The following is a 15,960-nucleotide window of genomic DNA, read 5'->3' on the forward strand; positions in this document are numbered from 1 at the left end:
ATACCTTGGATCCTAATGTTAGCACAATGAGAATATTGCTTTGCATTTGCATCCTGATGACCAATTGCTCTCAGCCTTGCATCTTGCACAGTCCACTCATTTTGAAGGGTTCCATCTATCAGGATCCATCAAATGCCATGTTAGCAGGTTGAGACAGTCCATATCAACCTTGCATATTGCCAGGCCACTCATTTGGAAGGGTTCCATCTATCAGGATCCATGGAATGCTGTTTTCACAGGCTGACATCTTTCTTTGCATCATTATCCTATTATTAGCCATTATCTTGTTTTGTAACTCTCAAGTGAATGCTGTAAATAGCATAGCCTGCTCATTTGCCAGGTGTCTGTCTATTAGGATTCATCAGTGGCCTGTATTAGCAGACTCAGATGTGTTGGCCAAATCAGACTATTAATTGCATTTGTGTCGAATGGCAGGTTGCTATTGCATATTGCACAGTCCATTCATTTGCAAAGGTTCTGTCTATCAGGTTCCATCAGCTCTGGTTTTAGCAGAATGAGACCATCCTGCTATCTCATTTTTTAAGTTTCAAGTTAACTATTCTATGTCACAAAGCCATGCATTTGCTAAGCTTCCACCTATCAGGATACATTAGCAGTTGTTTTAGTAGAATGAGATTATCCTTTGCAATTCTGTTGGCTGTCTAGCCATTATTGTCTTTTTCTCACTCTTAAATAAAGGTTGAATATATGATGCAGCACAAGTGGTCAATTAAAATGGAAATACAAAATGACATTGTATGTACTGTGGAGGAGTAAAATGATAGATGGCCTCATTCACCCTGCTGTCCTATCTGCCCTTGTCTCATCTGCCAGAGGCCCTAAGAGATCAATGAGATTAGTCACCCAATGCTCATCCATATACCTGAATATGCAGAGCCTCTAGCTCACAAGCCATCCTGTCCAGCATCTGCATGGTTTCATCCTGTTGTATTTGGAAATCATACATTGCAATCCTCATAGTATTGGTGGTGGGCCTCAGCATCACAGAGTCAACATTCCAAATCTTTGATTCACTCTTCAATTGTGTTGAATGTTTGCAACACCTCAGCAATTGGGGCACAGACATGGTGACAGTGCACTGGGAGTTGCAGTGGTTGTGAGTTGGATGGGTGCTGCTGTTGTCAATGGGCAGGTGTCTGCTTTGAATACAAGGGTTAACCACAATAATTAGCATAAATGTAGAGTGATTAAATGTACCTGCTGCTGTAGATCCCTCTACCTCCTGCACAATGGATGGGCCAGCCTCAATGATCAAATCCACTCATACAGTGGCTGAGATTGGGCAGGGATCCCTGTGTTTGAATGCAGGAATATGAATCTCTAAATAAAATTTGAGTCAGTGTAAATACATGAAATTGTGAACATACTGAGTGAAGATCCCTCAGGGATCAGTCTCTCCCTGGTTGGAGGGCCCAACCCCAGTGTTGATGGCTTTGGAAGCCATTGAAACATGTTCACTTTGGGGGACATTCCTTTGGACTTTGGGATTCTTGGGCCTCCATCATTGGGACAGACTTTGAGCTTCGCTTTTTTCCCCTGGCTTGTGATGGATTCCATTGCAAGTTGGAGTGGCAATCCTGCCTTTGGCATGGCTACATCAAATTTTGTGACTGCATCACATGGAAGCAGGACTTCCCAGGGTTCTTGTAGCATCAGACCTTGCATCTGCAGCACAACTCACAGGAATGGGGGTCAGGGGAAGGTGTCCTTCTGGCAGCTACAGCAGCAGTGCAACCATATAGTCCATCCAATGGTGGATGAGGCTTGCATTTTGATTGGCCTTGAGCAGGAAGTGTCATCATTCATCATCAGTTTCTGCTGTTGCCTTCCTAGAGTGGGATCAATGTCTGGATCAATGGGACATCATTTTTCAGGCAGCTTTGCACTTCTGCCTGCCTCATGCTGGTTCTTCCTCATCCTCCTCCTTCTCTGGCACCTCATCTTCACCCTCATTATCCACCTCCATCCTGTGCAAGCTATCTGCTATCATTTGCTCCACCTCTGCCTCAGTCACTTTCCATTTCCCTTTGTCACTCATAGGCATTTTGGTCTCTTGAGTGGGTGGTGTTGGTGTTGGCACAACATGGGGCATAGGGAGGCCCAACCAGTGGTAGTTGTATTGATGCTCAATGATGTTGAGCCACTTGTGGCTGGCGACATTGGTTTTGGAAGGGGATAGGGTGGTCTTCCACTCAGGCCATGGGTGCTCAATTGAGCTGAGGTCTTCATGCCACTTTAAGAACATGTTGACACCAATGAGGGTCATCAGAATCTCATCCATCCTAGCAATGAGGTTGTGTACAGCATCCTGAATGCATCAGTTAGTGAAAAAAATGTGATGATGCTATGACACACTAGTTCATTATTTATTGCCTTGATGGCACCTCTCCACTTCACAATTTTGTCCACCTTTCCCAGCTTGCTGCTTTCTGTGATATCCTTGAAGTAAATTTGAAGGATGTGGTTGGCTGCAGCATTGAGCTCAGGCAATTTCTTGAAGAGCTTGTGAGGCAACAACAATGACATGTTTCTGAATGATGAGACAATGGAGTAGTTTGACAGTGAGAGTGGTGATGGTGATTGGAGAGTGGAAGAGTCAGAGGTTAAAGGTGGACAATGAGATATGTGGATGTTGCATTTTTTATCCTGCCTATGAATGATTCCCACAGCATGATGGCAATACCAGTACAAGTCAATAATCCTGAATGCATATATGAAGCAGAAGCTCAGATAAAAATATGATGCATTGTTCTGGAATAGCATTGCTGTTTGTTTTGTGTGTTTCCCATCTGCTCCAATGGCAGAGCCTGGCTCACAGCTACATAGACCAGCACCTGACATTCCAACTAAATAGGCAAATTGTCCAACATGAAACACAATTTATAGTGGGAAATTCAGATACTCTATAGTGCAAGAGGTTCCACTTTCTTCATTTCTTGTCTTCCTGGGCCCATCTTATATTGTGACAGGGGGATAACCCAATTATGGATAGGCCTGTCCATTTGTGGTGAGCTATCTATGATATGACAGATTGGCCCATCTTATGCAGTGCCAAGGGTTTGTAATCCTGCAATGGATGGATCAGCCCATCTTATGTTGTAACACTGGTTTTTGTTTTCCGTTATCTGCTGCCTGAGAATACCATGGATGGCCTGTCCTTATGTAGATCCCTTTGATCTCCCTTTCTGCTGCTTGAGAATGCCTTACATGGACCATCCTTATGTAGATAGCTTGCATCTCCCTTTCTGCTGCCTAAGAATACCATACACAAACTCATCCTTATGTTGCGACAGGGGTGCATCTTGCTAGATGGGCCTGTCCATTTGTTGTGATGATATACATGATACTACTGGAGGGCCTGTCCTTATGTTGTGATGCTATTAGATGATATTACTGACAGGCCCATCCATATGTTGTGACAATATAAACAATACTACTGAAGGGCCTGTCCTTATGTTGTGACACTATTAGACAACATTACTGATGGGCCCATCTTTATGTTTCAACAGGGTACATCTTACTGGGGCCAGGCCCACCCATATGTTGTGACAATATAAATAATACTACTGAAGGGCCCATCCATATGTTGTGACTCTATTAAATGATATTAGTGATGGGCCCATCTTTATGTTTCAACAGGGTACATCTTACTGGGGCTGGGCCTGCCCATATGTTGTGATGATATAAATAATACTACTGAAGGGCCTGTCCATATGTTGTGATGCTATACATGAGATTACTGACAGGCCCATCTTTATGTCTCATCAGAGGTACATCTTACTGTGGATGGGCCTGTCCATATGTTGCATAATGCTACTGACGGGCCTGATGTGAGTCAAAGTGTGGTTCAGTGGTGAAAACCAACCAAAACCAACATAAAAGACAAAAAGAGCAAGTGGTAGTGTGCCTATGCAGTACCTAGATGGTAGAACCTGTTCTTTGGGAGGGTTTTTGCAAGCTACAACACTCAAAGACAAGTGCTGAGGGTTGGGGGTGCTCCTGATGAAGAAGAAGCAGGAATGTGAGAGAATGTGATAGGGTAGACTGCTGTCAGCCTACAGAAGGATGGATGACAACTTAATTCAATGTCCTAAGCTGCACTGAGCTCAGGGAGGGCTTGGAGCAAAGTATATTGATGAGAGACAAGGATAAGTGAAGTAGATGATAGTTAGACCCTTAATAAAGTCTCAACTATCAAAGCTGCTGAATGAATTACTGAGTGATGATAAAATGCAAGCAAGAGGGGCTCTCTGACATCTTCTCTTTTTTTTGCTATCTAAGTACAGTGATTTATATACAGTACAGGGGTGTTGCCCTTGGAAAACAAGGTGCAAACACTTGGTAAGTGATTGGTAACTGATGAGTAAGGAATGTAAGCAATGGGTAATCATCTTGGAAAGCATTGGTAAGGATTAGCAACCCAAAAAGTGAAGAATCAGTAAGCAAAGTCAAAAGATTGGTAAGTATTGGCAATAGGTGAGTCACAGACAGTCAGAATGTCAAAGTATGAGTCAAGTGATGTCAGGAACTGAGAAAGCACACTGGAATTGCATTAGGGGGAGGCTGTGCATGTCACATCTCAAAGAGATCGCTTCTAGGCCAAGGTGGGATGACAGAGAGGCAGTGCTGATCTGATGCTGATATAGTACATCCAAAAGTGGACAGGGTGAGTCAGATGTCAACAGGGGTCAAGCTTTGGGGGTCTGTGGGATGACAGGAGCACAGGGGATCACAACTTTCCCCCCCAAACCATCCTCTCAGTGAAGCAAATAAAAACTTCATGAATGAGGCTCTGTTGGAAGAGAGGATGAATGGGGAGTGTCTTCTGCTGTATCTTGCAACAAGGAGGCAAGATGTGCATCATACTCATCATGGATGTGATCAGGGAGAGTGGGGAACAGTAGATTATACTGTAGCTGTCACAATCTTGGAAGAATGATGGATGAGACTGGTATGAAGACATTGCAGGGAGCAGGGAGGAAGGATCTATATGCTTCTTGGACTGGAGAGACTGAAACAACCACATAAGACCTTTCCAAGCAAATGACAGACCTGAGGCAACCAAAGAACATCCTCCTAGAGGTCATACTGACAAAAAGAACATGCTGTCCAAGCTGGATGGGCTGAGAGGGCACAGATGAGGGTGGGATGTACCAGGATGCTTCAGGATGGGAGCTGGTAGGAACTCCTGGTAGATATATGTAGCCATGGTCCCTAGCAAAGGGGACAAGCGAAATGATTGATGTAGAGGTGGCCATATCAGAAGAATTTAGCAAAATGAGTGTCTTTTGGAGGGAGTGCTGTAGAAATGTGTGGAGTGCACAAATCCTTTCCAATTTTGGAAGGTAAGACTGCATGGCTGAGCACTACAAGCTAGTGTGGGAATGGTCTTGGTATCTGCAGAAATGGAAGAGATATGTTGAAAACTGGAATGCTGTACATGGGCACTTAAGAATTTTAGCCAGCACTTAACTTGCTCCCTTTCATTTTCTCTGGCACTGATGAATTGTTCTTGTGTGAAGGATGACTGCCGACATTTCTGGCTGTCCTTCTTCACATGAGGGCTATGGTCTTCATCTCCATTCATCAGCTGTATCCATGTCCACCTCACCAAACACCTTTGGTGTGTGACACCAACCTTATGTTGTGACTCTATTAAATGATACTAGTGATGGGCCCATCTTTATGTTTCAACAGCAGTACATCTTACTGTTGACAGGCCCACCTTTATGTTGCAACAGGGTACAGCTTATTATGAACAGGCCTGTCTAGATGTTGTGACACCATAAATGATATTACTCCTGGGCTTGTCCATATGTTGCCAACTTTGTATTCTAATCATAGACAGGCCTGTCCTTATGTTGTGACCCTCTCCATGTTATGATAGGCAGGCCTGCCTTGATGTTGCAACAGGGGTGTAACCTACCAGGACAGGCCCATCCATGTCTTACAGCAACTCAGTATACTTAATTGGTCATGGGCCCATCTAAATGTTTCAACATCCTTACCTACCACAGGCCCTCCCATATGTTATGGTAATGCACTTACAAGCCCATATATATGTTGCTCTCACTTTAGTCCCTCAGGCCTGTCCATGTGTACTGGCTAATCTATTTAGGTGGGCCCATCTTGGGGTCTATATAAGTGTTGGTGTTTTGGTGCACAGGCTGCCCATGTGTTGTGACTAAATGTGACTACACTATGTGATATTAGGTATCACATCCCAGTAATAACAACTGCTATTTTTAGGGTAGACCCCTAACACCCTCCCTGGCAGAGCCAACATAGGCTTGGAAAGAAAAATAAAAAGGGAAAAGGGAAACAAAGGAAAAAGGACAAAGGACAAAGGAAAAAACAGAAGACATATGCAAGGGTTGGGCCTCACGATTCTCAACAGTCAAGGGTGAAGCCTTGGAATTTTGTATGGAAGAAGAGGTGTTGAACCCTGCACTTCTGAACTCAAGGAGAGTTGGATCCCCAGAGTCAACATCCCCTCCCATTTGTGACTTGTCTTTGTCCTTGAACAGGTTGTCAGTCATTTTGCCCTCCTCAGGCTCAGAATATTTAACAGGGGGGTTTCCCCTGGTAGTGGATGCTTCCCCATGAGGGCAGTGGGGAAGATCATAAATAAATGCCATGGAGGTGAATGCAGAGACAATCTGCTGATTGTTGGCCCATAAGGGCACATGACCTGGAGGGATCTGGTTGATGGTACAACCAATGGCTTGAGCCTGATGCTCATACCACTCCCTGACCTGACATCACTTGGAGGGCAGGGTTCAGCGAGAGCCCTCCTCAGGGGCTTGATCTTGGTCATCACCTGAGGGTCATTCACCCCTCCATTTGCAATGATCCCATTGACATATTCTTGGCCTGCTTGGCAGGCCCATTGCAATGTGTCATCAGCCTCATATGCACTGACCCATTAGCAGCAAGATATAATGAATTCATCATGTTGGTCTAGGATGGCTACCTTGACATGGTTTGTGCAATTTATCACCAAGCCTACACTAACCCCCACCCATTCACAGATATCCTCTGGCATGCAGCCATTTCCATAGTGGCCAATGCAATTCAAGAAGATAGCCAGCTGGATTGCCACCAGAAGTTGTGAGTTGTTTGATCATGACTGGAAGATCAGATGATCACTAATCTGATCAAGGATGCAGTCAAAGATTTCAGGGTTGACATGCAGCTTTTGGTGGAATAAGTGTGGCTGAAACTCCATGTAGTGTGCCAGAAGGTGGAGCTGTGATGCACATGGACATGGAATAGCCACACAGTTTAACACTCAGGTCCTTTCCACCTCATCATGGAGTGTGTGGATTGCATCAAGAAACCAGCAATATTTCAACTCTTTCCACTCCAGCAGCATAATGAAGTCATCATTCAATTCTGATTCCAGATCAGAGGGTAGTGGGGTTATTGGAGTGGGGGGGGGGGGTAATTGTGATCAACTCAACACTACCATCTGAGCCCTCATCATTGACACCATCAGAACAATCAAGCTGCCACTGTAAGTATTTGTTCCTTGCCTCCAATACCTTTAAAGTTATTTCATCAATTTTTTTCTAGTAACTTAGCCTGTTCAGACCCCCAAGGCATGGGGGGGACCAAGGTAGCAGGGATAGATGTAGATATATTCAAATTCCCATGCACTTGTTGTCATAGCTGCAGCTATGTTTGATTCTACCTTGAAATCTCCAAGCCCTTGAGTGAATCTTATCTTATCTATACCTCAGCAATGATGGCTTGGGTTTCAGAGTACAGTCAGAGTCTCAAATATATCACCATTATATAATTCTATAGCCCATCCATAGCCCATCCATAGCTTGTCCATAGCCTGTCCATAGTCTGTCCATAGCCATTCCAGCACTACTGTGAGTGCCACTATTGTGGTTTTTCTCTCAGAGTGTGTGTATCACACCAATGGCTCAATATCTCTGAATTTTGAGATATTTTCTAGTCTTCTTGGCTTAGATATATCATCCACTTGGTATTCCTGAATTGTCTTAATAGATTCCATTCTCTTTTCATTTTTCAATGTTGTGTATGGTTAAAAAAAAAAGCATGGATAGTAGATTCCTTCCAAAAAAGTCACAAATAATCACAATAGCCACAAAATAGTCAAAATAGTCAAAGTGTTAATTTCCTGATCAGTGGAAAACATCCTGCTGAGCTGGATGGCTTGGTGAGGATAAGGAACTTGGAAGCATGCAATAGATCACAGACAGTCTTTGGATGACCAGGTAATGTGGTCTGCCTTGCAAAGAGAGAATGGAGGTGGTGGAATGAGCAGATGATGAGGACAAGCTGGAGAAGGAAGGCTCCCAAGCACTAGTAAGTCCCAGTCACTGATGGTTCAAACATCAGTTGCAGAACAGTTCTGGACAACATCCTAGTCAATCATGCACAGGTACCCACATGACTTTCAAAGATAGAAGGTGTCCTTGTCCTATCAAAGTATGCCATGTTCAAACTTCAATTTCTGAGTAGTAGTCAACCTGATGCAATTCACTTCGACTCTAACTGAGTCACATGATTGTTTGTAATTATTTTCTAGAATAGGAGCTATTTGCGTTACTTGTACTACAGCTGCTTGTCTAACACCCGTCTCAGCTCCGTATTCTGCTTCTCCAAAGTCTGTATCTTTTGCTGCGCGGCGTACATCTTCTTGGACAGATATCTCGCTCTCTCAGCAGACGCCCTTCCTGTCCTCCACAAGCGCTGAGTCCACGACTCCCGCATAGCCATCTCTTGGAGCGTATTGAGCTCGCTTTCCCACGACTTGACCATGTTCTCCGCGCTTGAGATTAGGATTTGGTTCAATGCGAGATCTTGGGTCGCTCGGAATACTGGGTCTGAGAGGGAACATGCATGAGGAGGATGCGGTATATATGTTATAAAGGGAAGGAAGTATCACACACCATGAACAAGTTGCTGGAAAACGTATGTGAGTACCGGCCTTCCGGGGCGAATAGTAGACGGTCGACCTATAAGTTCAGGCCCATCAACGTCCGTATCGACTGGTTTGCGTAACACATTGATCACCATTCATTATAACGATGGAAATGAGCTCAGCATTTTCCATAGCTCGTAACGGAGTCTCGTCTCCTTTGAATGGGAAGTCCACCAGGATTTGATAGTAAGGTAACTGTGGGCGCATTGTTGACTTCAATTTTAATGCGCAACCCTTGAAAGCGACTCACCTCCGGCTTCTGCGACAGCTGCTTCAGAACAGTCCACACTTGCTCACGGGACCAGGGCAACATCTTCGCCTCCTCCGCATCATCACCAAAGGCGTTCTTGCGCAGCTCACCAACAGCTCGAGAGATGATGTCCTCGACGGCATCCTCAATGCTCTGACCACTGTGGACTTTATGAATCAACTAGTATGTATGATGCGGTTAGAAGCGTGAGGACATCATGCAAAGGAGGTGACAACTGACGCTCTCAAGGTCACTCGCGCGACCGCCGAGACGTTCTACGCAAGCAGTCTGTTCGGGTGTCAGTTCAGAAGTAACGACAGTGTCCCGCAAGCGCTTTTTCACGAATGAAAGTGCACTTTGAACGTCGGCGTCGGAGAGAGCGATGAAATTCAGTGGCTTGGATGGTAGAGCTGGCCAAGAAGTCAAAGAGAGCTCGTAAGAAGGACATCGTGGATTTACCTCTTGCTAGAAGTTTTTCATTTTCGCGATTCTCGCTGATGACAACAACATGTGCTATCTGACCGCAGTATATCGTTAGCAGAGTGAGGAAAATTCGTGACATGGAGAGTACCTACCTGGTTTTCAACGAGAGTGGCGGCCCACTGGCTGAGCACCTCCTGGAGTTCTTGCCTACCTGTCCGTCCACGTTCGGCGTAGTTCTTGATGACGACGACGGGAAGCGAATCGATAGTACGAGTCTCTTTCATACTTCTTTCCTTCCTAGCGAGTTCGTCCTCCGCAGCTCTACGCTTTTCCTCAAACTCCAGTGCTCCAGCATCCTTGCTTTTGCTGGACGAGATTACAAGTCCATTCAGTGGCTCGTCACCGAAACCTAATTCGGATATGACACCAATCCCAACAACAGCATCTAAACGAGGATCATGCCATGCTCCTTGGCGGATTGCCTCGCGGACGCGAAGATCGCACTCTCTGCGATCTTCAGCTTGCCGCTCAGCCTTAATCCTTTGCTTAGCCTCGTTCTGAAGGTGACGGCTAACTCTTCGCAGCGCAGTTCCAACAACTTCTAAGACTTGCTTCAGCTGGTCCTGAAGCGAACTACTGAGACCGGCTATGGAATGGACTTAGATCGCTGTTTCAAAGACTGAGGATCCATGCTACCAAACCTTTCTGTCCAATTACGCCCATGGTGGCAATGTCGATCAAATTATTGAGTGAATTAAGGAATGTGAAGATGGGTCGATATCCGGTTTGCTGCGCCAGAGCCGCCACCAGTCTACTGTCGGAGGGTGTTTTGTGTAATTCTGCGTAGTCAATGACGAGAACTTTCCTGGCTTCGGTATCAGCGCAACGGTACGGTGGTCGTAACAGAGGACTGATTCACCGGCCAGTGTCACGGATTACGGTGGAAACCATGCGCCGTTTGCCACTTCCCTGAGGCCCGTGTACGAATGCCACCGTTGCTAAGAACATATCAGATAAGTCGCTGAACTTAGATGCTGGTAGATGTACCCGGGTGGTCTGCAAGATAACTTCTCAACGCTGTCTCCGCAGCCCTGCGTTCCTTCCAGACAGCTTGGTCAGAACCGATATCGTCCGTGTCATCTTGGCTGAAAACGAGTCTATCCCGTGCTTGTCTACGCAGCCATTTGTAAACGTCGTACTCTAACGAGCTAGCCATGAGTGCCAGCACCAAAGACGATACTACTGACAGACCTCGGATGTCAAAACGGTTGAGCATCTTCCCCTCGACGAATAGCGTTCGAATGGGATCAAAGATCTAGAAAATGGGCGAGGTCTTAGGCTTCTATGCAATTTTTCTTAGAAGATACTCACGGTATAGGTTAGAGTGCCTAGGAAGAAGAATAAGATGGGGAGTACTATTCTTGGATGGCCAGTTATCCAGTCGCGAATTGCATGGGCTTGAAGAGGACGCTCGTACGCCGCGTGAAGTCGGGTGACTGTTCCTTCTTTTGAAAGCTGGAACCCGTGGGTGACATTACGGGCAACGGTAGCTGAGCGAACGCGTCGAAAGGCGATCTGGGAGAACCGGAGCATGCCAGAAGGGACTGGGGTTGGCGGCGAAATGTTATATATGCGTCCATATGGCTAAGAGGCGCAAATAAGTAGCGTAGACACATATGACGAGAAACATACGCGGTATAGGTGGTATAAAGCCTCTTCGCGGATATCAGGCCCTTCGAAGGCTACCTTGACCATGGTGGAAGGGTACCTATTCATGTCCTGATGTGGAGTTAGAGCAAGGGGTGTTTTATCAAAGAAGGAGGACCCACCTCACGCCAGGGTCGTCCTTTTACAAGCCAGACACTACCTTGACTGAGACCTAGCCAGGAGGGCATGCCACCGTGTCTGTCTATCTCATCCTTAAGGCCGCTTTCGATAGTATCCATGGTGGCGCTTTCGGATTCACGAGCAATGTAGCTGAATCGCACGAACACGCCGCCATCTTTAGGGTACGGTTCGAGGGAGAGCACCTTAAAGCCGTGCGTCTTGACCGCAGAAAGCCGGGTCTCTAAGTTGTCTAGGAGTGTTTCCTCGCGAAGAATACCAATGTAATAACGAATGCTGCGTGATCAGGAGAGGGTTACCACCCAGGAATTACTATGCCGCAAGAAATGCGTACTCCCAAATGCCCAAACGGATTGGGAATACCGAGTCGACAAACAACCAGGCCTCCCGGGTCTGAAGAGGGTGGGTTTGCAAAACCGCACTGCCGGCGAATACAAACTCACAGCTGTATTTTTGTCTGTGAATGTCCGCGTTCCCCTGAGTAAGATGCGTGTCCCCAGCCTTGCTACATGTCTTGTGAGCATGATGAGTGCATGAGCTTGCGCTCGGCAGCGGTGACGCAATGACATATTCCTGGGAATAAATTTCCAAAAAGGGATGTTCCACTTGTTTTGCTCAGGGTCCCTCCGTGCGTTGTGCCAAGAGTGAGACGCTCTGACGGCCATCCCACCCGCTGCAGCCCGCCGCGATGAGCACGCAAACACAACAGCCTGCGCCGTTGGCACGCACAAGCTCGTTCTTTGGTGCCATCAGGAACATCGTCACCGCACCGCTGCAGTGGCTTACTGGCTCAGAGGACTTCGAAGACACCCGAGGAAAGAGGAGAAGACTGCCAGTGCCATCTGAACAGTCTCGCGCAGAGGATGACAGTCTACAGAGCAAGAAAAAACGCATGAGAGTGACCAGTCCTCCCAGGGGTACCCAGGCTTATCTCGACCCTCCTCCAGCTGCTTTCAGGCAGCCGAGGCGGGCATCTGAGCACTTCAGCTCGAGTAGCCTTCGCCACCTTTCTGCTTCTCCTAGGAAATCTTTTCGCACACCCTCAGGTAATGCATCGCTTCGCCCTCGTCGCACGGTTTCTCCTCTTCCTAGTCGATCCCACCTCACACCTGCTGGAGTTCACACGTACGATGTCGCTGGATCCCCCCTCTAACTCCAGTTTCTACTACCGCACTCAGTCGGTGTCCTCCATGCAGGATATAGTGGAGGAGCACGGAGTTGCAAAGGATTCCATGTCGATCAGCCGCGATCTATCGATGTCACCAGGGCGTCAACTCAGGGTGCGCTCATCCCTTACCCCACAACCCTCTGGTTCAGATTTCGGCCCCGTGGTTCCTCCCCCTCGGGAGCGTGATCCTAGCCAACCACCTCCCCTAGCCACCTTAATGTCTCATCCAACCTTTGTCAAACCTCCATCTAACCTTCAAAAACCCGATGCGGCCGAAACCGCCAAACAGCTGACTCTGGGTTCTCTGGTAGATGCACAACGTAGCGTGCGTTTTATTATAACCCTTATCTTAAGTGAAACTCACTCCCCTTTGCAGGCCCGCCCCGTGAGTCGCAACAGCTCCATCTTGTTCGGTACAAGTTCAGCAACAGATGTCTCAGCGCGTGAGTATCTTGCTTGTTGGTATGCAGGTTTTCTGTGGTACATCGTTTACAGGACCCCTTGTGGCCCACTAATGCTGCGGAGAAGGCATTACACGAACTTGAGGTCTACAAGACGCCGCTTTTACCGACGCGGTTGAGGGCTTCGGGTACCATTCCGGATATGTTCTTACCGAAGAAGCGTCATCACATTACTCTGATGACCGATGACAGAGAGGACAAGCCGCGTTTGGGCATGAAAGGAAAGGTTAAAGAGAGGGGTAAAAAGAAGGACAAGGAAACACCCAATGGCTCCAAGCCTTATGCCGGAGAAGGCGGGATGAAGAAATGGCTGGCTAGGCGTAGAATGGAAGAGGAACAGGCGAAGGAAAAGGAGAAGACAGAAGCCATGCTAGATGAGGAGGCAGAAGAAGATCAGAGGAGAAATGCTGAAGGGGAGAAAGAAAAGCAACGAGCTAGCGAGCTCCAAGTCCCACCCCCGCCTCTACCTAATAGCACCGTTCAGCCGAGAGCGGTTTTCGGTCGCGAAGCGTCCTCGCTGAGAGTGGGACGGCCAAAGACCGGACGCAATCACATCGAGCGTCCGATGTCCAGACGTATGAAAAAGTTCTCAGCAGCATTTGAGGATGAAGATGAGGAGATGGATGATGTGCGTGCGGCAGAGCATAAGATGTTGGAGGAAGCCGCCAAGAAAGCTCCCGCGTTTGAGATACCTGCTGGGTTTACTTTCGCCAAAGAGGTCGGTATCGATGTTCAGGGTTTGACGGTCGTACTGATGCACCTCGTCAGATGACAATTACACACGAAGCTACGAATGCGAAGGAACCTCCCATCGGCTCCCTTCCGTATTCACTCACCAAACCTCCTATTAGCGCGGGTTCTTCCCCACCTTCAGGAGAACCAGTAGTCAAACCAGAAATTGTCACTGAACCTTCGGGACTGGCGTCGACTTCTGTACCTGCAGCCACCCTTGCTCCTCCGATTTTAGTCTCTCCGCCCACTCCCGAGAGTGGTGTAGCAGCTCCAAGTATCGCTGCTGCTGTGACACCCGAGCCAGCACCTTCCGGCATACCAAACTTCTTTGCTAACTGTTCTATCCTTTCAAAGCCGACGAGTATCGCTACGCCACCCCTGCCCTCGTTTTCTGTCGCCGCATCTCAAACTACACAAGTCAATAAAACGGTGTCCGTGGGCGAACAGAAGGTGCCAGTTTCCGAGGGACCTGCCGCAACCGAACAACCTGTTCTAGCACCAAGTACGCCCCCATCAGCTCTCCCTGCACCTGTTTCCTCTGCGTCCGGTGGTGATTCCCTCTTCGGGGCACCTTCTACTTCTACCGCGCCTCAAGCTGTACCTTTGTTCAGTGCACCCACCACAACGGAAGTAGCCGCATTGCCATTTGGTCCGCCCGCCTCGTCGGCACCACCCAAGGAACCTGAGGCGGCGGCAGTGGCGTCTCCAAAGCTAGCTCCATCCGCTTTCATATTTGGTGTGCCCAAACCTGCGCAACCGTCACCTGCTACCACTGAGTCTTCTGTGGCTGCGGAAACAGCAGCAGGGGCGCCGGCCGCTAAACCTACAGCTCCGTTCAGCTTCAACTCGGGCCCTCCGGTGGAACTCACAACGACCTCGGAGGGCCCCAAAACTACCTTCCCCTTTGGGCAGCCCACTTCCTCCACCACACCTGCGGAGCTCGCAAAGCCCCAACCTGCACAACCTCTTTTCGGTGGGCAGTCATCTGTAGCACCTTCATTTTCGTTTGAGCGAAGTACTGAGACTGCGAAGAAAGAAGATAAAGCACCTTTGCCAGGTCCATTTTCATTTGGGTCGACTCCCACCCAGCCTGCCACCGAAACCAAAGCCGCTCCGGCGTTAGCGCTGGGTACGATAGCGACTGCTTCTGCACCTTCTGCACCGTCTTTTACCTTTGGTCCTTCCGGGGGGAGCAATGCAGCAGATGTCTCCAGTAAATCATTTTCATTTACGCCGACTACCCCTGTGCGACCGGCAACTCCCCCTAAGGTTGAGCAGGAGGTCAACATGGATGAGAGCCCTACGAGAGAAATGAATATCAACGGCAGCGGGAAAGTACCAGAACGGCCAACCCTGAACTTCTCATTCCCGACGCCGAGCACCACCGGGTCTGCTTTGTTTGCTCAAAGCCCTGCTACTCCGGCGCCGACGTTCAGCTTCGGAACGTCCACCGTAAACCCGTTCGCAAAGGATGCTAAAGCCGCTGATGAAAAGCCTAAAACTTCGTTTGGATTTGGACAGACAATTTCTACTGGTTTCAGCCAGAAGGCTCCTGAGAGTCCAGTGGTCAGTTCACCTGCGCCGTTCGCGTTTAGGTCAGCCATCACCGAGTGTGGCCCCTACATCACCCTTTGGATTCGGTGCGCCGTCTTCGAATCCGTTTAGCCAGGCGTCCGCGGCTGCCCCGTCCGCCCCGGCTAGTCCTTCTGTGTTCAATCGACCCGCATCCACACCAGCCTTCACGTTTGGCGGGTCTCCTGCAACTCAGCCGAGCAGTTCCCCCTTCGTATTCGGGTCCGGCAGTCAATCTGCTTCTCCGGCTAATAACAATGTGAACCTGCCGACCAGTTCAGCTGGCTCGTCCTTCATGTTCAATCCACCGAGCGGAGCCACTCCTGCACCAAATCCTTTCAATACCCCTTCTTCCGCGGCCCCTCCCTGCTGGCGGGTGGGGGGTCGTTATTTACCATCGGTGCAGCCCCTCCTCCGGAGAGCGGTGGTAGGCAGATCAAGAAACTTCCTCGCCGCGGTGGCGCGAGGCGTTAACATTTTCAGGGTTCTTTCTCCTTCTCGTTGTGGTATATTGCTTGGTTCTGAACCT

At 48.2% G+C, this 15,960-nt stretch overlaps 2 protein-coding genes across 2 annotated transcripts; one reads left to right on the forward strand and one right to left on the reverse strand.

Annotated features, from left to right (window-relative positions):
• Positions 1 to 8,519: 8,519 nt before the first annotated feature.
• Positions 8,520 to 12,030, reverse strand: F5J12DRAFT_812029 (RNA12 protein-domain-containing protein). Its single transcript, XM_051744873.1, has 16 exons — positions 11,942 to 12,030; positions 11,833 to 11,891; positions 11,483 to 11,774; positions 11,346 to 11,432; positions 11,025 to 11,297; positions 10,905 to 10,968; positions 10,701 to 10,853; positions 10,573 to 10,651; positions 10,355 to 10,518; positions 9,806 to 10,299; positions 9,690 to 9,747; positions 9,471 to 9,640; positions 9,231 to 9,410; positions 9,073 to 9,175; positions 8,949 to 9,014; positions 8,520 to 8,882 (listed from the first exon to the last, which is right to left on the reverse strand). Exons 1-16 carry the CDS (start codon positions 12,020 to 12,022, stop codon positions 8,611 to 8,613), a joined length of 2,595 nt encoding a protein of 864 aa, XP_051602449.1. The 5' UTR covers positions 12,023 to 12,030; the 3' UTR covers positions 8,520 to 8,610.
• Positions 12,031 to 12,186: 156 nt separating this feature from the next.
• Positions 12,187 to 15,905, forward strand: F5J12DRAFT_919718 (uncharacterized protein; the record flags this gene model as incomplete). The annotated part of the gene is made up of 13 exons (XM_051749250.1): positions 12,187 to 12,544; positions 12,591 to 12,991; positions 13,043 to 13,099; positions 13,162 to 13,845; positions 13,896 to 14,469; positions 14,494 to 14,597; positions 14,637 to 14,717; positions 14,742 to 14,846; positions 14,871 to 14,874; positions 14,896 to 15,425; positions 15,460 to 15,559; positions 15,596 to 15,814; positions 15,838 to 15,905. The coding sequence occupies 13 exons, from the start codon at positions 12,187 to 12,189 to the stop codon at positions 15,903 to 15,905; spliced, it is 3,285 nt and encodes a 1,094-aa protein (XP_051602450.1).
• Between the last annotated feature and the right edge of the window lie 55 nt (positions 15,906 to 15,960).

Source organism: Pisolithus orientalis (assembly GCF_024613125.1).
Source record: "Pisolithus orientalis strain OTSU chromosome Unknown F5J12scaffold_6, whole genome shotgun sequence".
Taxonomy (NCBI): domain Eukaryota; kingdom Fungi; phylum Basidiomycota; class Agaricomycetes; order Boletales; family Pisolithaceae; genus Pisolithus; species Pisolithus orientalis.

Bases quoted from the DNA above. Each gene is read 5' to 3' on its own strand.
- F5J12DRAFT_812029 (XM_051744873.1), bottom strand. From the start codon at position 12,022: ATGCTCACAAGACATGTAGCAAGGCTGGGGACACGCATCTTACTCAGG. The intron at 9,748-9,805 runs GTAGGTACTCTC...TACTGCGGTCAG, and splicing joins CCACTCTCGTTGAAAACCAG to ATAGCACATGTTGTTGTCAT. The intron at 9,015-9,072 runs GTGATCAATGTG...CTGAACTTATAG, and splicing joins TTCCATCGTTATAATGAATG to GTCGACCGTCTACTATTCGC.